The following is a 22,889-nucleotide window of genomic DNA, read 5'->3' on the forward strand; positions in this document are numbered from 1 at the left end:
CCACAATCCCATCCTTCAGCAATAACCACTGTTAATGATTTAGTATGTATTTTTACAATCACAAATTTTACTTGTTTGGATAGATAATGGTACACATTTCAACAGGTAGAAAAGCATATACTGAAAGTGTCCCTCATAACACCTATCCCTCTTCCATTTTATCACCATCACCTGGTATCCCCCTGCAGAGGCAACCAGGAATATCTGTTTCTTATGTATTATCCAGACAAACTCTACACGTTAGGTTGGTGCAAAAGCAATTGTGGTTTTGCCCGTACTTTTAATGGCAAAAACCACAATTACTTTTGCACCAATCTAATATTTACAAGGACATTGGAAGGCAGCTATGCTCCCCACTATATCACTGATGCATCTTACAAGCACATTGGTCTAGTCTTTCTTCTTTTTTTCATAAGTAAATGGTAAACATTTGAATGCACACTGTTTGCATCTGGCTTCTTCATTTAACAATACATCTTGCAGGTCATTCCACATCAGGATATAAAATAAGCTTAGTCTTTTAACAGCTATATACTTGTCTTAGTCCATTTTGTGTGGCTATAGCAAAATACCTGAGACTGGGTAGCTTATAAAGAAAACAGGTTTATATGGCTCATGATTCTGGTGGCTGTAAAGTTCAAAATTGGGCATCTGCCTCTGGTGAGAGCCTCAGGCTGTGTCAAATCAGGGCAAGAAGCAGAAGGGGAGCGGATGTGTGCAAAGATATCACGGTGAGAGAGGAAGCCTGGTGGGGGTTGGTGCCAGGTTCTTTTTAACAACCAGCTGTTGAGGGAACTAATAAAGCAAGAACTCACTCACCCCTGAGGGAGGGCATTAGTCTGTTCATGAGGGATCTGCCCTCATGACTCAGACCCCTCCCACCAGACTCCACCTTCCAATATTGACACATTGGGTATAAAATTTCAACGTGAGGTTTGGAGGAGACAAATTGTAAACCATGTCCAAACCATAGCAATACTCTTCCACTGTTTGGGTGTATCATAGTTTATTTAACTTTTCTATTAATGGCTATTTGAGTTGATTCGGAGCTTTTTAATATTTGAGGTTTTATTATGGAAAATTTGAGTGTCATGAGTGCTAAGGGGGCCATCACTGAGCTTTAACTTGAACCAAGCATTTTTATTTACACTTCCATTTACCAACCCTCCTTCTTCCTATATTATTTAAAAGCAAATCCCAGACATTATATCATTTCATCTGTAACTATTTTAGCATATATCTCCAAAAAATATGAGGACTTAAGAAACCCCACAAAACTAATATCACTCCTAACAAGTGTAACAATAATTCCTTAGTATCATTAAATATGATCTTTAAAATGTATCTGTCTATCTATAACACACACACACACCACACGGTATTACAACCACTGCCTGGTTCATACATTATTCTATGTGTGTGTATGCCTGAAGAATACATTTCTAGAGGTGGAATCATTGAGTTAAAGTATGCATTTATAACCAGTATGAATTGCCAAATTATAAATCAAAGAGTTTATAGTAACACACTCCCAGCACTAATGTTTGAGAGGGCCTGTTTTCACACAGTCTTATCCATACTGTGTGCTATCAAACCATTTGATCTTTATCTGCCTCCTAGGTGAAATGTAAGTATACAAATGTACTTTTAATTTGCATTTCTCTGATTATGAGTTGGGCTGAACTTGGTGTTATATGTTTAAAAGCCATTTGTAATTCTGGCCTTGGGAACTGTCTGCTCTTGTTCTTTCAACATTTTTATTTTGGCTTGTTGGCCTTTTTTCTTATTGATCCTGTATATATAAATTTTTTAATGTGAGGGAAATTAGCTCCTCTTTTGTAACAAAAATTGCAAACACTTTTACTTTGTTTTTGATTTTTCACTTAGCTTATCCTGATTTTTGCCCTGAAAAACATTTTTAAAAAATTAATTAATTAATTAATTAAAAAATTAATTAAAAATTAATTAATTAATTAATTAATTAATTTTTTTTTTTTGAGACAGAGTTTCGCTCTTGTTGCTCAGTGGCCCGATCTCGGCTCACTGCAACCTCTGCCTCCTGCGTTCAAGTGATTCTCCTGCCTCAGCCTCCTGAGTAGCTGGGATTACAGATGTCCACCACCACATCCGGCTAATTTTTTGTATTTTTAGTAGAGGTGGGGCTTCGCCATGTTGGGCAGGCTGGTCTCGAACTCCTGACCTCAGGTGATCCACCCACCTCGGCATTCCAAAGTGCTGGGATTCCAGGCGTGATTCACTGCGCCTGGCCCGTTTTGGGATTTATATAGAACTTATTGGTCTTTTATTTTATGGCTTTTGGTTCTTGTTTCCTCCCTTATTCACTCTTAAAATTATTTTAAAATTCTCATGTTTTTGTAATAACAATTATAAGTTTGTTTTAATGCACTTAATCTTTGATTATTTTGGGATGTATTTTGGTATAAATTGTGGAGTACAGTTTCGTTTTTATTTTTTTCCAGATATCTACTTAGTTGTCCCCACATTATTTTTTGGATTCATCTTTCCTCATTATTTGAAGTGTCACTCTTGTTATATACTAAATTTCTGCACGCATACAGACCAATTTCTAAACTTAATACTATATTCAACTAAATGACTTCATATTATTCATTTAGCTGATCACCTATTGCTTGTGGTTTCCTATTTTCATTATTACAAATGAGGCTGTAATAAATATCTCTTAATATATATCTCTTATTTTTTAGGATAAATTCCTACAATGGAATTGCTGGGTGCAGGGTGTGCACACTTAAGAAATATTTTTATTACCAATATTGTCAAACATACCCAAAGACTGAGTTTCAACAATTTTCAACATTTTATGAATTATATTTCATCGATCACTCCTGCCCCCACCATTTTTTTTCCTGGAATATTGTGAAGAAAACCCAGATATCATATCATTTCATTTATAATCACATCAGTCTGTCTCTGTAGCTTAAATTGGCATACTTCTCTTAATTAAATTTCTCTAGTTATCTCAAAAATGTCCATTTAAGATTTGCTCTGATCAAACAAGGTCTGTATTTTTGAGGGCTCTTGCTACTTACTGTTCAATTGTACCAATTTACACTCCCACCAGCACAGTGCTAATGTTGCCATCACCTTACACCATACCAGGCACATCATCAAACAAGCCTTCTGGATTTTTCTTCCAGTTGCTGGAGTCAGAAACCTTGGAGCCTTCCTGACGTCCCTCCTTTTCTTTCATCCCACACCCCAGTTTTCAGAACACCCTGCTGGCTTTACCTTAAAACACATGCATATGTTGACCACTTTTCCCTCCTCCACTGCTGTCATCCTCTGTCCCCTGGACCACAGAAGCAGCTTCTCTCTGCTCTCAGGATATTCCAGTAGCCAGAGGCATCTTTTAAATACACAAGTCAGATCCCATGACTCCTCTGCTCTGTAACCTGCCAGAGCTCCCACCTCATTCACAGTAAAAACACAAAATATGCATAATCTGCCTTCCCACCCATTCCCTCTTGGGTCTTCTCACCTATTTTTCTCTTCCTGCCCCACTCACTTCACCCCTACTCAGTGACTCAGTATCCTTGCTGTTCCTCCAACACATCGGGCACACATCCACCTAGGGATTTAGCACTGACTGTTTCCTCTGTCTGGAACACTCTTCTCTAGACATCCCATGGCTACCACCCTTACCTCAAGTCTTTGCTCAAATATCCCCTCTGTGCCCTAACCTCTGTATTTAAATGGTACCATTCCATCCAGCAATCTACTGGATGGAATGATTGCTGGATAGAATGGTACTGTCCTTTGGGTTTTTACCCTTGGAGTCCCAAGGAACAGGTTACGATTTTTTTAAAAATTTTTATTTATATATTTATTTCAATAGTTCTTGGGGAACAGGTGGTTTTGGGTTACATGGACAAATTCTTTAGTGGTGATTTAATTCTTTATGGGTGGTTTCTGAGATTTTGGTGCACCTGTCACCCAAGCAGTGTACATTTCACCCAATATGTATTATATTCTTTCATCCCTCAACCCCTCACACCCTCCCAGTCATAAAAGAGAATGAAATAATGGCCTTTGCAGCAAATTGGATGGAGTCGGAGACCAGTATTCTAAGTGAAGCAACTCAGGAATGGAAAACCAAATATCATATGTTCTCACTTATAAGTGTGAGTTAAGCTATGAGGATGCAAAGGCACGCAGTTATGTGCCTGTAGTACGCCCAGTTAATTTTTAAAGTTTTTTATAGAAACAGGGTCTGGCTGTGTTACCCAGGCTGGTCTCAAACTCCTGGCCTCTAAGTGATTCTCCCCCCTTGGCCTCTGAAGTGTCATCTAATTATTATCGTTTTAATTCCCTCTGCTTTTTAATTTTCCAAAAGTGAATTTGGGTCTATGGTGTGATGCACAGTTGTAACTTAATTTTTTCCAAATTCTTAACTGTTCATTGTAGTCTACGTATTGAGTAATTCTTGTTTTCTCCAATAAATTGCAATGTTACCTTTACCACACTATTTACCTTCAGAATCCCCAAATCCACACGGACATGAGTCCCTCAGCTTCCTCCTGGACTCTGAGCCAGGTCACCGTCTCTTTAGGGGAAATATGGAATGATTTGTGTGTGCGTGTGCACGTGTGTTCTGAAATAGTTAGCTAACTCTCCTGTATCTTGCTTAGGATTACATTTCTGGCAGATGGAATTCCTAGAGCAATTTTTCCACTTTTCTGAGCTGCCCTTTTAATATCAGAGGGCTGGGATGAGGTCATTCTGCCTCAGCTGATTTCAGATTTATTTTTCAAGCCAGAGCCAGTGTGAGGCTTTGGAGATAGCCTTTTCAAAGGTGTAGACTTATTTCGATAGAGAAACAGCGTGTTAAAACAAAATGAGAGAGTTGGCAATTTTAAGCAAGTAAATTGCTTCCTATTGATAATGGGATATTTATGCACCCTGCAGTGGAGAACAATTTCCTTCATAGCCAGCCCTTTATCAATTATCAGGAAGACCAAATGGACTGAGAAATAATGCGGCAGAGAACAAATGCGAGTGCTGGTGTGCAGGGATTTGATGAGCTACAGAGGGGAGCGGTTCCCTGGGCTTCCCCTGAGCTTCCCTGAGCCAGTCTCAATCCTTTCCACGATTTACCCTCAAGTGGTCTCGCATTCTCTCTGGCTACCTTTTTACAGATAGTGACTCCAGGGCCTCTCGTATTTGCAAGAAAATTAGAAACAAGACATTGCTCGGTGTTTAAGTGTGCCCTTGCATATGACGACAGGAAGGACAAAGTTGATACGAGTTAAAATGGGAAAAAATCACACAACAGAAGAGGAATTCTTGTTTCGATTAGAACCAGTTCCTCCAACTCCCACCATTTGTCATTTTGTTCCACGCTTCAGTGCCATGAGTTAATTGACAGATGGCTTTAGGAGAATTTTTTGTTTCATGGGCTGAGCTACACAAGCAGAAAGTTTTCTGCTCACTTCTAGCAGGCAGCTAAAAGTCTTTGGACCCTGTTGTAGGCACCTGAGCTGTCTTGGTCTAAGACGCTACAAGATGGATGAATTAGGCGTGAGAAGTCAAGCGAATGTGTGACCATCACTGTCCTCTCGTTCTGTCAGGGTCACTGCAACAGTGGTAAATAGCCGGGACCTGCAGCCCACTCCCCGGCTCTGAATTCCCCCTTGGCCATGCAGTATTCAGAGTTGAGCCCAATCTCTCTCCCCCATAGCAAAATCCCATTGCCGTGGTCAATATAGCTATTGCAGTGGTGCTGGTTAGAGGCTGCCTTAGTGTGCTTTACAAGTATCATTGAACAATTATTTTCTTCAGCACCGCTTAGATGTCTTGTTGCTATTTATACCTTGGTCTCCTGGGACTTGGTCCTAGCACCTAGATTGCTGCCTGACATATAGTAGGTGCCTAAGAAATATTTGTTGAATTGAGTTGAATTGAATGATCCAAAGATAAACTTAGCTTTGTTTGTTTGTTTCTTAGAGACAGGGTCTTGCTCTGTCATCCAGCCTGGAGTGCAGTGGCAATGATCACAGTTCACTGCAGCCTCTAACTTCTGGGTTCCAGTGATCCTCCCACCTCAGTCTCCCCAGTAGCTTGGACTATAGGCATGTGCCACCATGCACAACTAATGTTTTAAATTTCTCATAGAAATGGGATCTGGCTATGTTGCCCTGGCTAATCTCAAACTCCTGGCCTCAAGTCATCCTTGCACCTCGGCCTCCCAAAGCACTGGGATTACAGGTGTGAGCCACCTGCCCAGCTAAATTTAGCTTCTTGAAAGGATTCCCAAGACCCTGGGGGCAGGGGAGGTGGTGCCATTCCTGAGGGAACTTCTCCCTTCTCTCCATTCACTTTTTCTCTGGTTTCTTTCTGGAACTTGGATTTTGTTCTTCTGGCCTGCATCTCTATGCTAAATCCACAAAATGATTTTGTTTCCTCAGCTGCCAGGGAGTCTCTAATCTCGGGATATTAACATTTGTAGCTTAGGAACAGTCTGATCTAATGACAAATTAACTGTATTGATTATTACCATGTTGTTCACGGATACATTCCACTCAATTTGCCACTTGCAGACACATCCAATATTGCCAAATGATGCAGTTTCTACTGTCTGACTTCGGCAGGCAGTTGGCCTAATTTTCCCTGAGAAGATGCCTGTGGCCGTGTGACAAATGACTATTTTGTGGAGGGGGTGCCAGGCTTCTCGCCTGACACTGTGGAGTTTGCTGGAAGGTGGGAAAAGGTCGATCTTTTTGTAGAACAAACTATTATATATTACATGTAATATAATATATATTATATATAATTTATAATGAATATGTAATTATATAATATATATTATAATTATAATAAACATGTTATAATCAACCATGTTTATAATAATCAAAACACATATTTATTATAATATACTTGTTTATAATAATTATGATAAAACCTTTATAATAATCAAAACATTTTTGTTATAATAAACATTTGATGTCTATAATAATCAAACATGTTTCTGGGTAGATAGATAATTCTGTCTACCCAGAAATGTAATCCTAAGCAAATCACAGGCCAACTATTGCAGAACACGTGTGCACACACATGCAAATCATGTCATATTTCCTGTAAAAAGACAGTGACCTGGCTTAGAGTCCAGGAGGAAGCTGAGGGACTCATGTCTGTGTTGATTTTTGATTTTCGTATATTATATATGACATAATTATATATCTATATTGTATATAATACATAATTGTACAATATATAATTTATATATCTACATTATATATAACACATAATTGTATAATATACAATTTATATATCTATATTGTATAGAATACATAATTATATAATATATAATTTATATATTTATACTATATAATACATAATTATGTAACATATAATTTATATATCAAGTATATATAATATAGATATATAATAGATAATATATAATTATATAATGTAGATATATTACAGATTATATAATTATATATAATTCATATATATCAATTATATATCATATAGACATATAGATAATATATAATTGATAATTATATATAATATAGATAAATAATATATAATATATATATTATATTATATAAAGCATTCCACCCCTAAAACAGTCCTGGCTCTCGAGTTAGGACAGTAGCTTTCTCCCCACTCAAACCTCTCCTTCTCCCTTTTCAGGGGAGCCCTTTTCCCCTCAGTGAGTCCTGGCCCCCTCACCTGGATTCAGATGCTCATGTGTCTTTCTTGGGGACCTCCTTAGGGCCAGGCCCTGTGCTGCATGTGGGGTTCACTCATCATCCCACAATCACCCTGCAGGCCTTTTTTAGACATAATCTGAATTACCTCCTTTTCCTTGAAGTGTAGGCTTGTAATCCTATGGATCTTGAACGTCAAGAACTAAAACCTAAGAGATAGCTGGATGAAAGGTGTATTTCCAAGGGGACTGTATTTCTGTGCCTGAAATTGATGGGAAGCAGAGGGTGGTGTAATTGATACTGCCTTTTTGAGGGCAACTTGGCAATGTGTATTAAGTGCCTGAAAAGTGTTCTTGCCCTTGGACCAGTTATTCCATTCCCAGGAAGTCATCTTTAGGAAATGGCCATGAAAATACATGACAATTTGTGTACAAAGATTTCCATTGCAACATTATGTAAAATTGGAAATTATCTAACTATCGCACAATAGGAGTTTGGTGAAATCAGTTTTGCTATGGCCATAGGATGGAATACTAAATCAACCATTAAAAATGGTGTTTTGCAGACTAATTACCAATATGGAAGATTGAAAATTGAGTATGTTAAGTGAAAAAAAGATATAAAGCTATAGAGAGAGCATGATCCTAGTTGAATTAAGAACATTTGCATATTAAAAAGTATAGAATGAAATGTGCTAATATGTTAGTAATGGTTATTGCTGACAATGAAATATAAATAATTTTTTTTTCTATATACATTTTGGGGACATTTTTTCATTAAAAAATATGTGTTGGACATAAAGATGGGAACAATAGACCCTGGGGACTACTAGGGAGGCAAGGGCTGAAAAACTACCTATTAGTCACTATGCTCTCTACCTGGGTGACAGCGTCATTCTTGCCCCAAACCTCAGCATCGCACAATATACCCATGGAATGAACCTGCACATGTGCCCCTCTGAATCTAAAGTAAAAGTTGAAATTATTTTTTAAAAGTTATGTGTAATCTGGAAAATGTAGCCTATCTCATATGATTTGGCTGTGTCCTCACCCAAATCTCATCTTGAATTTTAGCTCCCACAATTCCCACGTGTCATGGGAGGGACCCAGTGAGAAGTAATTGAATCATAGGGATGAGTCTTTCCCACGCTGTTCTTGTGGTAGTGAACAAGTCTTACAAGATTTTATGGCTTTATAAAGGGGAGTTTCCCTACACAAGTTCTCTCTTGCCTGCCGCCACCATGTAAGACATGCCTTTCCCCTTCCACCATGACTGTAAGGCCTGCCCAGCCATGTGGATCTGTGAGTTCATTAAACCTCTTTTCCTTTATAAATTACCCAGTTTCAGGTATGTCTTTATCAGCAGTGTGAAAACAGACTAATACAATATTCTATGTAGGGTTAGCTCTGTTTTTTTTTTTTTTTTCCTTTCTTTTAACATATAATGCAAGTGATATGGTTTGGTTTTGTCCTCACTCAAATCTCATCTTGAATTCCCACATGTTATGGGAGGGACCCACTGGGAGGTTAATGAATTATGGGGTCAGGTCTTTTCTGTGCTGTTCTTGTGATAGTTAATATGTCTCGTGAGATCTGATGGTTCTTAAATGGACAGTTTCCCTGCACAAGTCCTCGCTCTTCTCTTTTCTTCCACCATGTAAGACATGCTTTTCACCTTCTACCATGATTGCGAGGCTTCCCCAGCCATGTGGAACTGTAAGTCCATTAAACCTCTTTCTTTTGTAAACTGCTCAGTTTTGGGTATGTCTTTATCAGCAGTGTAAAAATGGACTAATACAGCAAGTTTATAACAGAGACTTTTAAAATACCGATGAGCAAAGAAAATAAACATCAGCTGTAATCTCACCACACAGAAAATTCACTGTTAATATTTTGAGGTCCGTTCTTGCAGTCTTCCAAAATATGTATCATTTTTATTTTATTAAAATAAGATCACAACATAGACACTGCTTGAAATATGTCTTTTGACTTTTAAAACCCATTCTGAACAGTTTTTCAAGCTTTTTTGGAGGAGCAGTTGCCTTACTGATCCTCTGGAGTTGCAGCTGTTGATGACCTAGCAGTGGAGTCTAGAACCACTCCAGACAAATGGAACTGATGTGTTCCAGCAATGCGAGATCCCTTCCTTCTGACTTCACTCGTCATCTGCCCAGAGGGGTCAGCCCTGAGAATTTTCCCATTTGTCATTTTGTATGGAGACCCTCCAGTGATTATCACTCTCATACATATTTAAATCTCATCCACTCATTTTCCTTTCGGCCCTGCCTGGAGCATTCAGTATCTCTGGCCGGGCTGGGCTTCCTTGTTTGTTTCTGTTCTAATTTGCTTTGTTCTTTCACTGTTGGGGAATTTTCCATTAGTTTTAACCTACCTGGCATGCTAAAATCGATTCAGCTTAATCTGTCCAGGTGTAACGTTTGGGGACAGATTAACTTTATGCTCTAGTTCTTAAACCCTTAGAAATGCCCCTAGCTTTCTGACTATCTTGTGCCATTCTAGCTGAAGAAAGGAATTACTTTTCATGACCTGGGATTCTTTAGTTAGTCAGTAGAATTTCACCATCTCATAAAGTTACCAAAATGCTCTGCTTTCAGAATGCTAGATAGAGAAGTAGTTGACTTAATTTTTCAATTAAAGATGTGATTTTGGCCACGAAAGAAATTATTTTTCATAACCTGAGATAGTCTTTGTTGGTATAATTTCACCACTTAATAAGTTACAAAAATGCCCTTCTTTCAGAATGACAGCTAGGGAAGGAGTCAGATTCACATTTTAATTAAAAAATGTGGTTTTGGCCATGAGGTAATGAGAAAGGCCAGGAGTGTGGCATGCGGGGACATCTGAGATGCACAGTAGGTTCATCCTATCAGTGCCCCACTAGCCCTGAGCACTGGGCCTGTGCACGTTTTTCCCCAACACTGCCTCCTGCCTGTTCCCAGGGTCAACAGTGATTCTTTTTTTTCTTTTCTTTTTTTTTTTTTTTTTTTGAGACTGCGTGTTGCACTGTTGCTGGAGTACAGTGGTGCGACCTCAGCTCACTGCAACCTCCGCCTCCTGGGTTCAAGCAATTCTCCTGCCTTAACCTCCTGAGTATCTGGGATTACTGGCGCTCGGCTAATTTTTGTATTTTCAGTAAAGATGGAGTTTTACCACGTTGGTCGGGCTGGTCTCAAACTCCTGACCTCAGGTTATCTGCCCAGCTTGGCCTGCCAAAGTGCTGAGATTACAGGTGGGAGCCACCATGCCTGGCAACAGTGACTCATTCTTAAGCAATGTAAACCAAAAATAAAATCCTAGGCCCCCAACCAACTGAACAGACCCCAGTTTGGGCCAAGGGGACCCCAGAGCACTCTGAAAAACTGAATTCTGGCCATGATGGGAAGGGAGGTCAGACACACCTTGTTATGTCCCCTCCCTGTCAGAGTTTAGGCATAACTGACCTGCATTAAGATTAAAATGCAGATTGTAAGACTGACCAAACAGTATCTTAAGGTAATAAAATACCGAATCCAGCCTGATGGGTATAGCATCACATGCTCTCTGAGGGCTGCCACCTATGAGACTTCATCTACTTAACAAAAACCTTGGCTTCCACAATCCCCTTATTTTAACTCGAGCATTCCTTTCTTCTGACTTCTTAGGTGTGGCATGATTATAGCTCACTTTAGCTTCAAACTCTTGGGTTCAAGCAATCCTCCCATCCCTCCTTAGTAGCTGGGACTACAGGTATGCGCCAATACTCCTGGTTAATTTGGTTTTTAATTTTTTGTAGAGATGGGGTCTCACTATGTTGCCCAGGTTAGTCTTGAATTGCTGGTCTCAAATGATCCTCCTGTCTTGGCCTCCCGAAGTGCTAGGATTACAGGCATGAATCACTGCACTCAGCCTCAAAAATCTTTGAATCCTCCTATGACCTGTCAGTACCCCCACTGTTCCCCTTCCATGTATTGATTTATGTCTTTGCTTATAATTTCTATCTCCCTAAAATTATAAAATTAACTATAACTTGACCACCTTGGGCACTTTCACAGGACCTCTTGAGACTGTACCCCAGCCGTGATCATTCATATTGGCTCACAATAAACCTCTTTAAATATTTCACAGAGTTTGGCTCTTTTGGTCAACAGCTGGGTGGTAGCTGGCCAACGTGAATCTGGGCTGGAGAATTTACAGATTTACAGGAGTCCTGTTCAACGCTGGATTCTCATCTTACAGCACAGATGCAGTGACTAGTTCCAGATTAATACCTGCAGCTAACTTGGAAGTATGGCTGGCCACTAGTGCTAGCTGTGCCCTTTTGCAGGGCGCCACCCAGCAGAAGCCCAGAGCTCCAACTCAGTCTCCTTCTGCTTCCCTACCCTGTTGTGCCCTCTTTGAAGGGCCTCTCCGCCATGCTTCCTCCAAGCCTCAGCCTCTCTCAGCCTCCAAGTCTCACCTCCTCCCTGTGTGTTTCCTCACAGATTTCGACTTCATCTTTCTCTCCTCCAACTCCTGTGCGTGTTTTTCCCTTAGGTAAAATTTAAGCCTTTTTTAAAAAACAGGGACAGGGTCTTGCTATGTTGTCCAGGCTAGTCTCATTTAAGTCCTTGAAACTGCCTAAAATGCTTTGTGAAATAAGATTCCATTTCAGCAAACAAAAGCGGGAAGTGTCTTCAGGACTGGGCTCGGCTCAGGCGTGCCTCTGCCATGTCTCACTTGAGCCTTCTTCTCAAGTCTGAGCCTGGAATAGAGGCACGTTCAAAGACTATTTATTGAAATGGATGCAGTCATATCTCAAATAACAAATCACCTAAGGAGTCATAATCCCTTTTTAAAATGTGCCCCGAAAAATAAAAACCAGGTTGTAGTCCATATACACAATGGACTATTATTCAGCCATAAAAGAGAATGAGATCCTGTCATTTTCAGCACCATGGATGGAACTGGAGGTCATTATGTTAAGTGAAATAAGTAAAGCACAGACAGAAAAATATTGCATGTTCTCATTCATATATGGGAGCTAAAAAAAAGAAAATCTCATGAAAATAGAGAGTAGGTTGCTGGTTACCAGAAGTAAGGAAGGAGGGGAGAGAAGGTGGGGGATGGAAATAAAAAAGAATGTATATGGCTGGGCACGGTGGCTCAGGCCTGTAATCCCAGCACTTTGGGAGGCTGAGGCAGGCAGGTCACGAGGTCAGGAGTTTGAGACCAGCCTGGCCAACATGGCGAAACCCGGCTCTACTAAAAACACAAAAATCAGCCTGGTGCGGTGGCACAGACCTGTAATCCCAGCTACTTGGGAGGCTGAGGCGCGAGAATTGCTTGAAGACAGGAGATGGAGGTTGGAGTGAGCCAAGATGGCGCCACTGCACTCCAGCCTGTACGGCAGTCACTCTGTCTCAAAAAATAAATAAATAAATAAATAAATAATGTATATGTATAATGTATTTATCATCAGTGAACTGAACACTTAACAGTGGTAAAGATGGTAAATTATATTTTTGACCTCAATTAAAAATATTAAAAAATAAATTAAAATAGATCTTTCCATGAAAAAGTAAAAAAAAAAAAAAAAAAAATTCCCGGTGGAGATGATGATGCTAAAAAAAAGTGAATTATACAAAGCAGCAGTGTATCTACCCTTCCATCTAAGTGGCTTGTTTCTGTGTCCCATGTTATTATTATACACTGTATATTATATAGTATATATTATGCACTATACATTAATATATCCTATATAATTGTATGTTATGTATAATATATACTATGCAGTATATAATAATGTAGGACATTATGGACATTATACCATATATTTATATTATACTATATATATTATACTATACATATAATACTATATATGTAGTATAATGACCATATATAATGTAATGTCCAAAATGTCCCACATTACTAAAACTGGGAACACTTCTGAGCTCCTGCTGCATGCCCAGCCTCCTTTTTCTCTTGTCGCTCAGGCTGGAGTGCAATGGTACGATCTTGGCTCGCTACAACCCCTGCCTCCCAGGTTCAAGTGATTCTCCTGTCTCAGCCTCCCGAGTAGCTGGGATTACAGGCATGTACCACTATGCGCAGCAAATTTTTGTATTTTTAGTAGAGATGGGGTTTTGCCATGTTGGCCAGGCTGGTGTTGAACTCCTGACCTCAGGTGATGTGCCCGCCTCAGCCTCCCAAAGTGCGGGGATTACAGGCATGAGCCGCCGTGCCTGGCCCCAATCTCCGTTTTCTAGCACACTTCCTTCTGCCTTCAGAGCTCTGTCCCTTTCACCTCTGTGTCTCCTAACTACTGAAGTCAATTGGTCATATTTGCAGACTGATAGGTTATAATTAAATTAGAACTCATTCACACCAAAGCCCTCCCTGGGATTAAACCAGCATTTTCTATGCAGTGATCATCATTCTATCCCCGTTTTCCATTCTTGTCATATTTTCAGCATCACCTGTCTCCAAACTCTTGTCAAATATTTGCAGCTGCTCACTAGAAGCAACCACCAGGGTATCAGTCAGACACCTGTCCTCAGTGTGGCCAAACTGCTCCTCCCTCCAAGACAGCCTTCAGTCCCTCCTGAACTGTGTGTTGTTAATGCTGTCACATAAACTACAGTGTTCTCTCCTCTCCTCTTATCTCCTCTCTCCTCTCCTCTCTTCTCTTCTCCTCTCCTCTCCTCTCCTCTCCTCTCTCCTCTCCTCTCCTGTCCTTTTCTATCCTTTCCTTCTCTTTTCTTGTCTTGTCTTTACTTTTACTTTTATTTTACTTTCATTTTTACTTTTACTTTACTTCTTTCTTAGGTTTTACCATGTTGGCCAAGCTGGTCTCAAACTCCTGACCTCAAGTGATCCACCCGCCTCAGCCTCCCAAAATGCTGGGATTACAGGCGTGAGCCGCTGTGCCCGGCCCTCCAGCGTTGTCTTTCAAATCGTCCCTCTCCCAGACTCTGACATCTGAGCTCTCCCTGAGCACCATCCACTCTCTCTCTGAAAAGTCTCTCAAGCCCTTCTTTCCATAGTGTCCTCTGCCACCATGCTGGCTTAGCTCTGAGCTCATCATCTTCCCCTCAGACTCTGTGACAGCTTCTTATCTCTTGTTACTCCAGCAGTAGCCGCCCTGATGCCTGAGCTCTTAGTCTAAAAATCTCACCCTTAAAAACATATATTTTAAAACCACTGGGAGCTCCCTGTGGCCTACATGAAAGGGTCACACACTTTAAAAAGAGAAGTCCAGAGTATAAATATTTTAGTGTTTGTGGGCCACACAGTTCCTATCACAATTATTCCATCCTGCTGGTGTAGCACAAAATCAGGAGATGATAGACAACCGGTGGAGACATATAGAAACAAATGAGCATGGTTGTGTTCCGATAAAACTTTATTTGTGAAAAAAGGTGGTGAGCTAGGCTTGGCTACAGGCCATCGTTTGCCAACCCCTGGCCTGCAGGGTGGAGCCCAGATGGCTCTGAAGGCCTGTTGCAATACTGCCTGTCTTAGTCTGTTTTGCATTGCTATAAAGGAATACCTGAAGCTAGATACTTTATATAGAAAAGAGGCTTATTTGGCTCATGGTTTTGCAGCCTGTATAAGAAGCATGGCACCAGCAATTGCTTGAGTGCTGGTGAGGACCTCAGGATGCTTCCACCCATGGAGAAAGGCAAAGGGGAGCCAGTGTATGCAAAGATCCCATAGTAAGAGAGGAAGCGAGAGAGAGAGAGGGAGGTGCCAGGTTCTTTTAACCAACTCTTGCAGGAACTAATTGAGGACTCATGCGACCCCTCCCGCTCCTCCCAGAGAGAGTATTGATCTATTCATGAAGGATCTGCCCCCGTGGCTCACAGGCCTCCTATTAGGCTCCACTTCCAACAGTGGAGATCAAATTTCAACAGTGGAAACATCCAAAGTATAGCATCACCCTAGTGCAATTCTCCACTCTCATTTCTCAGTGTTTCCGGTTTCTCCACCCACCAGGCAGCCAGAATTGTAGACATGCTCGTGTCTTGCCGCATTTTCCCACCCCTGCCCATTTGCCCTTCTCTTGATAGACTTGAGATTTAAAAGATTCAAGCATAACCCCAACAACCCTTCCTCAGAGTTGTCCCTTCAACATATCGACTTCCGTGGGATTTTGTGCAGACTTGGATTATAGCACTTGTCATTCTTGCTTATGAACATCTGGTCACCTCTCTGTCTCTTCAACTGTAATACAGATTTCTTGCAGCCTGGAAAGTTTCTTTTGCTACTTACCTATCCTAGCACAGCAACTGACATATAACTAAATAGCAACTCTTTGCAGAATGAATGGCTTATTAATCATCTGTAATCATTCATTTTTTACCTTTCTTCGAGAAGGTGAAACCCCTTCTAAATCTCTTTGTCATAGGCTCAGTCTCTGCCCAATTTCTTTCTTTGCATAAATAACTCTAGTTTTATATCTTACATTTTCTGGTGCATTTCCATTGCTTTTAAATAATTGTCTTGCCTAGCCTTGCTGAACCGCATCTTTCTCCAGTCTTGCAATGTCTCAGTGCCATGTATCCTCACAAAGCATCTTCTTTGTTAGTAGAGCCATCACTTTATGCAGTGAAGACCCACAATCTTCCTGAAGATATATTTCTGTGGAGAACAAGCAGCTTTTGCATCGTGCACATACTGAGATAGGAAAAACTGTTGTCTTCATTACCAGTGTGAGGTGGCAAATTAGTACTGTAAATTTCACCTGATTCTTCAAAGCCAAACATCAGCCAGCTAGTATCGATGCTGGCTGCTGTCTGGACTTTATCTGTTGCCTGAGAAATGAGTCTGCGCCCCGCGGTAGCTGTGCTTTTGCCGTTGTTCCTGCCTGGAATGGGCTGTGTCATTAGGAAGCATCGTGGAGCTGAGGCCTGATTGTCAGAGGGCGCTAGGTCTCAATGCAGACATTTTTTTTTTTTTTTTTTTTAAAGAAAAAAGAAAGCCTGGCACAGTGGCTCGTGCCTGTTATCCCAGCACTTTGGGAGGCTGAGGCAGGTGGATCACCTGAGGTCAGGAGTTCGAGACCAGCCTGGCTGACATAGTGAAACCCCGTCTCTCCTGAAACTACAAAAATTAGCCATCATGGTGGTGAGTGTCTGTAATCTCAGCTACTCATAAGGCTGAGGCAGGAAAATCACTTGAACCAGGGAGGCAGAGGTTGCAGTGAGCCGAGCTCATGCCACTGCACTCCAGCCTGGGTGACACAGCGAGATCATATCTCCAACATAAAAAGAAAGAAAGAAAGAAAAAAGAGTTACCAGCTCATGCCTGTAATCCCAGCGCTTTGGGAGGCTGAGGCAGAAGGATTGCTTGAGGCTGGGAGTTCAAGACCAGCCTGGGCAATACAGTGAGACCCTGTCTCTACAAAAAAATTAAAAATAAAAAATTAGTCAAGCATAGTGGTGTGTACTCAAGAGGCCAAGGCGGGAAGATCCCTTGAGCCCAGGAGCTCAAGGCTGCGGTGAGCTATCATGGCACCACTGCACTTCAGCCTGGGCAACAGAGCAAGACTGTCTCAGGAAAAAAAAAAAAAAAGTTACCAGCATAATGAGAAGTAAATCTCTTGGGCTGAATAACAGGATTATTTCTTTCCAAGTCCTTGCTTGGCTCAAGATTCTCTGCTTTCCTTTAGGGAGGAGGGGCTCAGATCCCTGTGGGAACGCCGACTTTGATTCTGGCGACTCCATATGCGTGTGGAGACTGGAGTCCTTCTTTGAGATGATGCGTCTTGCCACGTGTCCTTTCATACAGCACACAATGACAGTTGGACGGGTTCCTATCACCATTGCAGACAGCACTTCTGTGGCCCACAAAGACGTCTTGGAGGTGGCTAAAATTGGCATACTACTGTCTAACGTGCACGTGTTGCATGAGATGGAGGAGTAAAATTTAATTAAAGACCAAAGATACAGCATGCTCACGTAGCCCTGAAGCACCAGAGACTTTGGCCCAAAGAAAAGGAGTACGTTTCAGTGAAAAGCACACAACATTACTGGCTGTTCTTGAAAACTTGATCTGTGGTCCCCAGTTCCCAAGGATGGGAAAGTGGCCAAAGCCCACTCAATGCTGGGAGCCGTCCTCCTAGAGCCAGAGGGATCCTGCCTGTTCCAATGTGTCCGTGGGTTTTATGGGCATATTTTTCACACCCTGTTCTGCTATTAAAAATAAAATGAGGCACACATCACATGTCTCTCCCAGACTGCAAGACCCATTTCCTTCTAATAAGCCTCTGGTTCACCTGGGCTTTCCTTACCCTAGAAACATTAAATCTCTAGAGGTGCCTATTATGGATTTCTAGTTTTGTATTTTTTTTTCCTCTTTCTGCTATTTTGAAAAAAAAGAAGTTAGTGAGGTTTGTCTGCTTCTGCAGACAGACAGACAGACACACACACACACGCACACAGACACACACACGAATTCTCTACCTGGGAGCCAGGAGCTCCCTATGCAAATAGAGAATAAAGAAGGACAGATTTGTCTTACTTACCTGCATGCCACAGAAAATAGAAGCCTGAGCTGATGTGTGGCCTGCCCTGTCCTGGGCTTGGTTGGAAGAGGCCAGCCTTGCTCCAGACTACAGAGTAAGCCGTAGGCATTCAAGGCTTCAAAGGAGCAGGTCCCTTTAGCGGAGGGAAGTTCTGGAGTGACCTCCATCTATAGTGTGACTTGCTAAATCCAGTAGCCCCAAAGGTGGGGCAACCTGGAAGTCCAAAGGCTCAGCTGTCCAGGTCCTCATTTACAGGCCATGTTCTCAAACACCACCAGCTAGGGCCCGGTGGGGTGTCGTCCAGTGTAAGGATGTAGGTTGATGTTCACCCGTAAGGTCTAGGGCATACAGGGAGACCGCAGGAGCAAGGCCTGCCAATAAAAGGAACCCACCCTGTCCAGCCATATCAGCAGCCCAGCGAGTTCAGGATTGAATCAGAAGGAAAGGGAAGGGGAGATGCCTTGGGAAGGAGCGGTCCAGAGAACTAAGAGCAAGGCTAACTTACAACTGGCTATCCAGTGACTGTAGCCACAGACCTTGCCATCCTCTGACATTTCCTACTGTTGTCTCGTATGTCCTGGCTCCCATGTAAAACCCTGCTATAGAGGCTGGAAGGAGATCAGACCTAGCCCAATTTTTCTGATGGGGAAATTGAGGCTGAGGGGGAAGCCTGCACCAGCTTGAAGGGCAGCGCTGGTGCTGGCTGCCTCATGGCTGACTCTCACTTTGGGAGGCCTGGTCTCTGCATCTTCCCATCCTTGGCAATTGGGATCCGAGCTCAGGCCACATGAGGCTATGTCCTCCACTCCAGTGTCCTTGAGCACAGTGCGCCATGACCTCAAACTGAGCAGTGGCTCCAAGCTCCTTCCAGACCCGTCGGGACTTGGTAGGAAAACATATGGCTGTTCTAGGTCACCTTGAGCATATTTCATTGATGGGAAAAGCTCAAAATGCAGACAAATGCCTTGATTCAGAATTTGGGTTGGACTAAAATTTGTTTCTATACCATTGATGGAAAGAAAGGGGAGGAGGTGTTGAATAGCAGATTAATAGGGTATGTAAGAGAACACAGGCTTCCTGTTCTTCGCTTAACCACTTTAACGATGTCCACAGATTCATAGAAGAAGGGCTGGAGGACCTGGGGGATCCTTGCAGCCAGCACAGCTCATTTTACGCATGAACAAACTGAGGCCTCCAGGGTTTGGCCGCAGACCTAATTAGCTAATACGCCTGGCTGGAAGCCTAGGGTCCTGGTGCACAGGCTGGTCTCCTCTCTGCTGGAGCCCACAGTTCATCACAGAAAGAATTCAACATGCTGCATTAGTATTGATAATGAATTTACTACTAATATATGATTCTTATCCATTCAGACTCATCATCCGTTGAACAGCTATCTGTCTAGCGCCTCCTACAGTGTGGGCAGGGAACGCATTAAGATGAAAGAAGGGTAAGAGGTGCTTACCGCTCAGAAAAGAAGCCAATTGTATTTCTAGATGGAGTATGCCGGATGTCACAAGAAAGGAATGAATGACCTGCTGTGAACAGTCAGCAGAAAGGGAGATAACTTGGCTATGGTGAGCAAAGACAGTTTTGTGGAATCCATGACCCCCGCTTTGGTGTTTGGCAGTGGGCAAGTCCATGAAAACTTACTCCCAAAGTCCGAGGAAGCTGAGAGGCTGAAGAAAGAGGCTGGCATGTCTAGCTTCTCAGAAAGAAACATTTAATAGGGACTTACCCTATGCCTGTGTCTTGCGGGTTGGTGAGACAAGATGGTGGATCCCCCTGGCCTATCACCTACCAGACCCAGGACTTACATACCATAGGGAAGGAATGTGTAGGACAATTGTAGGGAGAGGCAGGAGTCTGCCTAAGGGCAGGATGTATGGTAAGTACACGGTCTTACACAAGGAACAGTAGATAAAATAGAAAAGGCATTCCCAGAATTAGAGTTTATCAGAAGTCAACAGGGCAGATTAGCATCCAAGATGGAGTCACTTTAGCATCCACACTTGACCTTGAAGGATGGATATAATTTTGGGCAAGGAAAGAAAAAGGGAAGATGTTTCGGGCAAAAACACTGGAAGCAATAGTGTGGCAATCTGAAAAGCAGCCTCCAAAGATATCAAATCCTAATCTCTGAGATTTATAAATGTTACCTTACAGAAAAGTCTTTGAAGATGTGATGAAGTTAAGAATCTTGAGATGGGGAGATTATCTTGGATTATCTGAGTGGTCCCTAAAAGCAAACACAAGTGTCCTTATAAGAGCAGGGCAGAGGGAGATTTATAGACAGAAGAGGAGAAGGTGGAGATTGGAGTGATGGGGCTACAAGCCAAGGAATGCTGGAGCCTCTGGCAGCTGGAAGAGACAAATAGATTTTCCCTTAGAGCCTTCACGGGGAGCACAGCTCTGCTGACATCAGGATTGTGATCTAATGTTGCTGATTTTGGAATTCTGGCCTCCAGACTATGAAAGAATAGATTTCTGTTGTCTTAAGTCACCAAGTTTGTGGTAATGACCATGCCAGGGCATGGCGAGATATTCAGTGAGGTAATAAGTAAATGAGTCAGAGTCAAGGGGCTTGTATGCATTTGAAGAGCGATAGAAAGTTTCTGCATGCATCTTACCATCCTGAGTGGAGTCAGGCTGAGTGGGAGAACCCCAATGCCTGGTGGATCATTTTTATTTCTCAGTATTTATTAATACTGTGCTTCTCACATGATAGAAAGTCAATACTAGTTGCGTGGCATGGTGAATAATGACAGCTGACATGTCTGGGCTTGCACTTCGTTTATTGATGAAAAGTCAAAGCTGCTCTAGGTCTGGTGTGCTCAGAAACAATTAATGAACCGTTCATCTTCACACTGTGACCTCCAGTTCCTTGTGTTGTACATCCAATCCAGGACTGACAGCTGCAGTGGCTCTGGAGAAGGGGACTTTGGGTGGAATTTAGAGCAACTCTGGTTTAGGGGAAGAGGAGGGGAGATTGTCTGCCAGGTGAAACAGCCCTTACTGACAGCAGAGTCGAGTTCTCTGCTAGCCCAGGGACAAAGTGATTAAAGGCCTCTTTTGAGTTTTCATGATGCTCTTATTGATCTGAGGTTGTTTATAGCTACAAAACACCTGTAAATTAGGAGAATGAGATACAAACAGCAGGATACTTAACCCTTCTCCTCCTATGAGGCTGAAAGAGCTTTCTGCACAGCTCCTACAGCTGCAGGGATCTGAAATATGCCTGCAGAGGGGAACTGCATTCTCCTTTCCTCCTGAGGACTGCAGTTAAGAGGCAGCTTTCTCCTCACAGCTGAAACCAAATCCTCACCTTTGCTCAGAAAGTGTCCTTGGTTAACATGATTCTCTGCTGGGACCACCATCTAATCGTGTGCCTCCTACAGAGTTGGAGGATGCTCAGGTCCAGCTGTCTCCTTTCTTCCTTCCTCCCCTCCCCCATTTCCTGTCCCCCTCCTCCCCTCCCCCCCCCCTCCCCCCTCCCCCATCTCCTCTCCCCCTCCTCCCCTCCCCCCCCCCCCCCCTCCCCCCCCCCCCCCCCCCCCCTCCCCCCTCCTCCCCTCCCCCTCCCCTCCCCTCCTTCCTTCCTTCCCTACTTCCTTCCTTCCTTTTCATTTTCTTTTTTTTTCTTTCTTTCTTTTTCTTTCTTTCTCTTTCTTTTCTTTTTCTTTCTTTTCTTCCTTTCCTCCTTTCTTTTTCTTTTTTCCTTCTTTTGTCTGACTGCCTTCCTTCCGTCCTTCCTCCCTCCCTTTCTTTTTCTTTCTTCTTTCCTTTTTCCTTCCTTCCTTCCTCCTTACTTCCCTCCTTCCTCCCTCCCTCCCTTGCTTTCTTCCTTCCTTTCTCCCTCCCTTCTTCCCTTTTTCCCCCTCCCTCCATTCCTTTCTTTTCCTTTCTCTTTTTTCCTCCCTCCATTCTTCTCTTCCACTCTCCCTTCCACCTTTCTCTTTTTCTCTCTCCCTTTCTCCCTTTCCTTTTCTTTCTCTTCTTTCTCATTTTCTCTTCTCCTCTCCTCCCTTCCATTTCCTTTTTTCTCTTTCCTTTTTCTTTTCTTTGTTTCTTTTCTTATGTTCTTCTTCTGTCTTCCCTTTTATCTGATTAAAGAGTTTTAACAAATCACTGTTTGTAAAGCAGTTAGGAGTTCTCGGTAGACAATCACCAATGACTGCAGTGCAATAAAGCCAACCATGTGACCACTGGACTTTCTTTGCTTTTCCATTGTAGAAATCCGAGAGGCCTTTCGGGTTCTGGACCGGGATGGGAACGGCTTCATCTCCAAGCAGGAGCTGGGCATGGCCATGCGCTCTTTGGGGTACATGCCAAGTGAGGTGGAGCTGGCCATCATCATGCAGCGCTTGGACATGGACGGTAAGACCCGTACAAGCAGCTTCTCCCCTGAGACGTGCCCTGGTCTCATCAGTGAGACGTCGGATTTATGCAGGGCCTCGCACTTTTAATTCCAAAGACTTGGTTTACATTTGAGAAACAGAAACCTGGACTAGAACAGGCTTTTTTGGTAACTTTCCATAGAGTTCTAGGGCCCTGTAGAGATTGTTTTAGGGCCACTATAGGATGGGGCAAGGAAAGAAGCCTGGCTGGTGGAGCAGTTATAGCACCTTCTTATTTCCCTTCTCCTCCTTCTCCTCCCCTCCCCCCTCCCCATCCCTCTCCCCCTCCCCATCTTCCTCT

General features: G+C 42.4%; 1 protein-coding gene across 6 annotated transcripts in view; it reads left to right on the forward strand.

The window, feature by feature from the left end:
- The window catches only part of CALN1 (calneuron 1), a 662,896-nt gene that overhangs the window by 308,485 nt on the left and 331,522 nt on the right, over window positions 1-22,889 (forward strand). For all 6 annotated transcript variants that reach the window (XM_050783591.1, XM_050783597.1, XM_050783596.1 and 3 more), the window contains one exon: window positions 22,425-22,568. In XM_050783591.1, the coding sequence (XP_050639548.1) occupies window positions 22,425-22,568 (144 nt within the window). The remainder of the gene's footprint in view (window positions 1-22,424; window positions 22,569-22,889) is intronic.

This window comes from Macaca thibetana, chromosome 3 (genome assembly GCF_024542745.1).
Source record: "Macaca thibetana thibetana isolate TM-01 chromosome 3, ASM2454274v1, whole genome shotgun sequence".
Classification (NCBI taxonomy): domain Eukaryota; kingdom Metazoa; phylum Chordata; class Mammalia; order Primates; family Cercopithecidae; genus Macaca; species Macaca thibetana.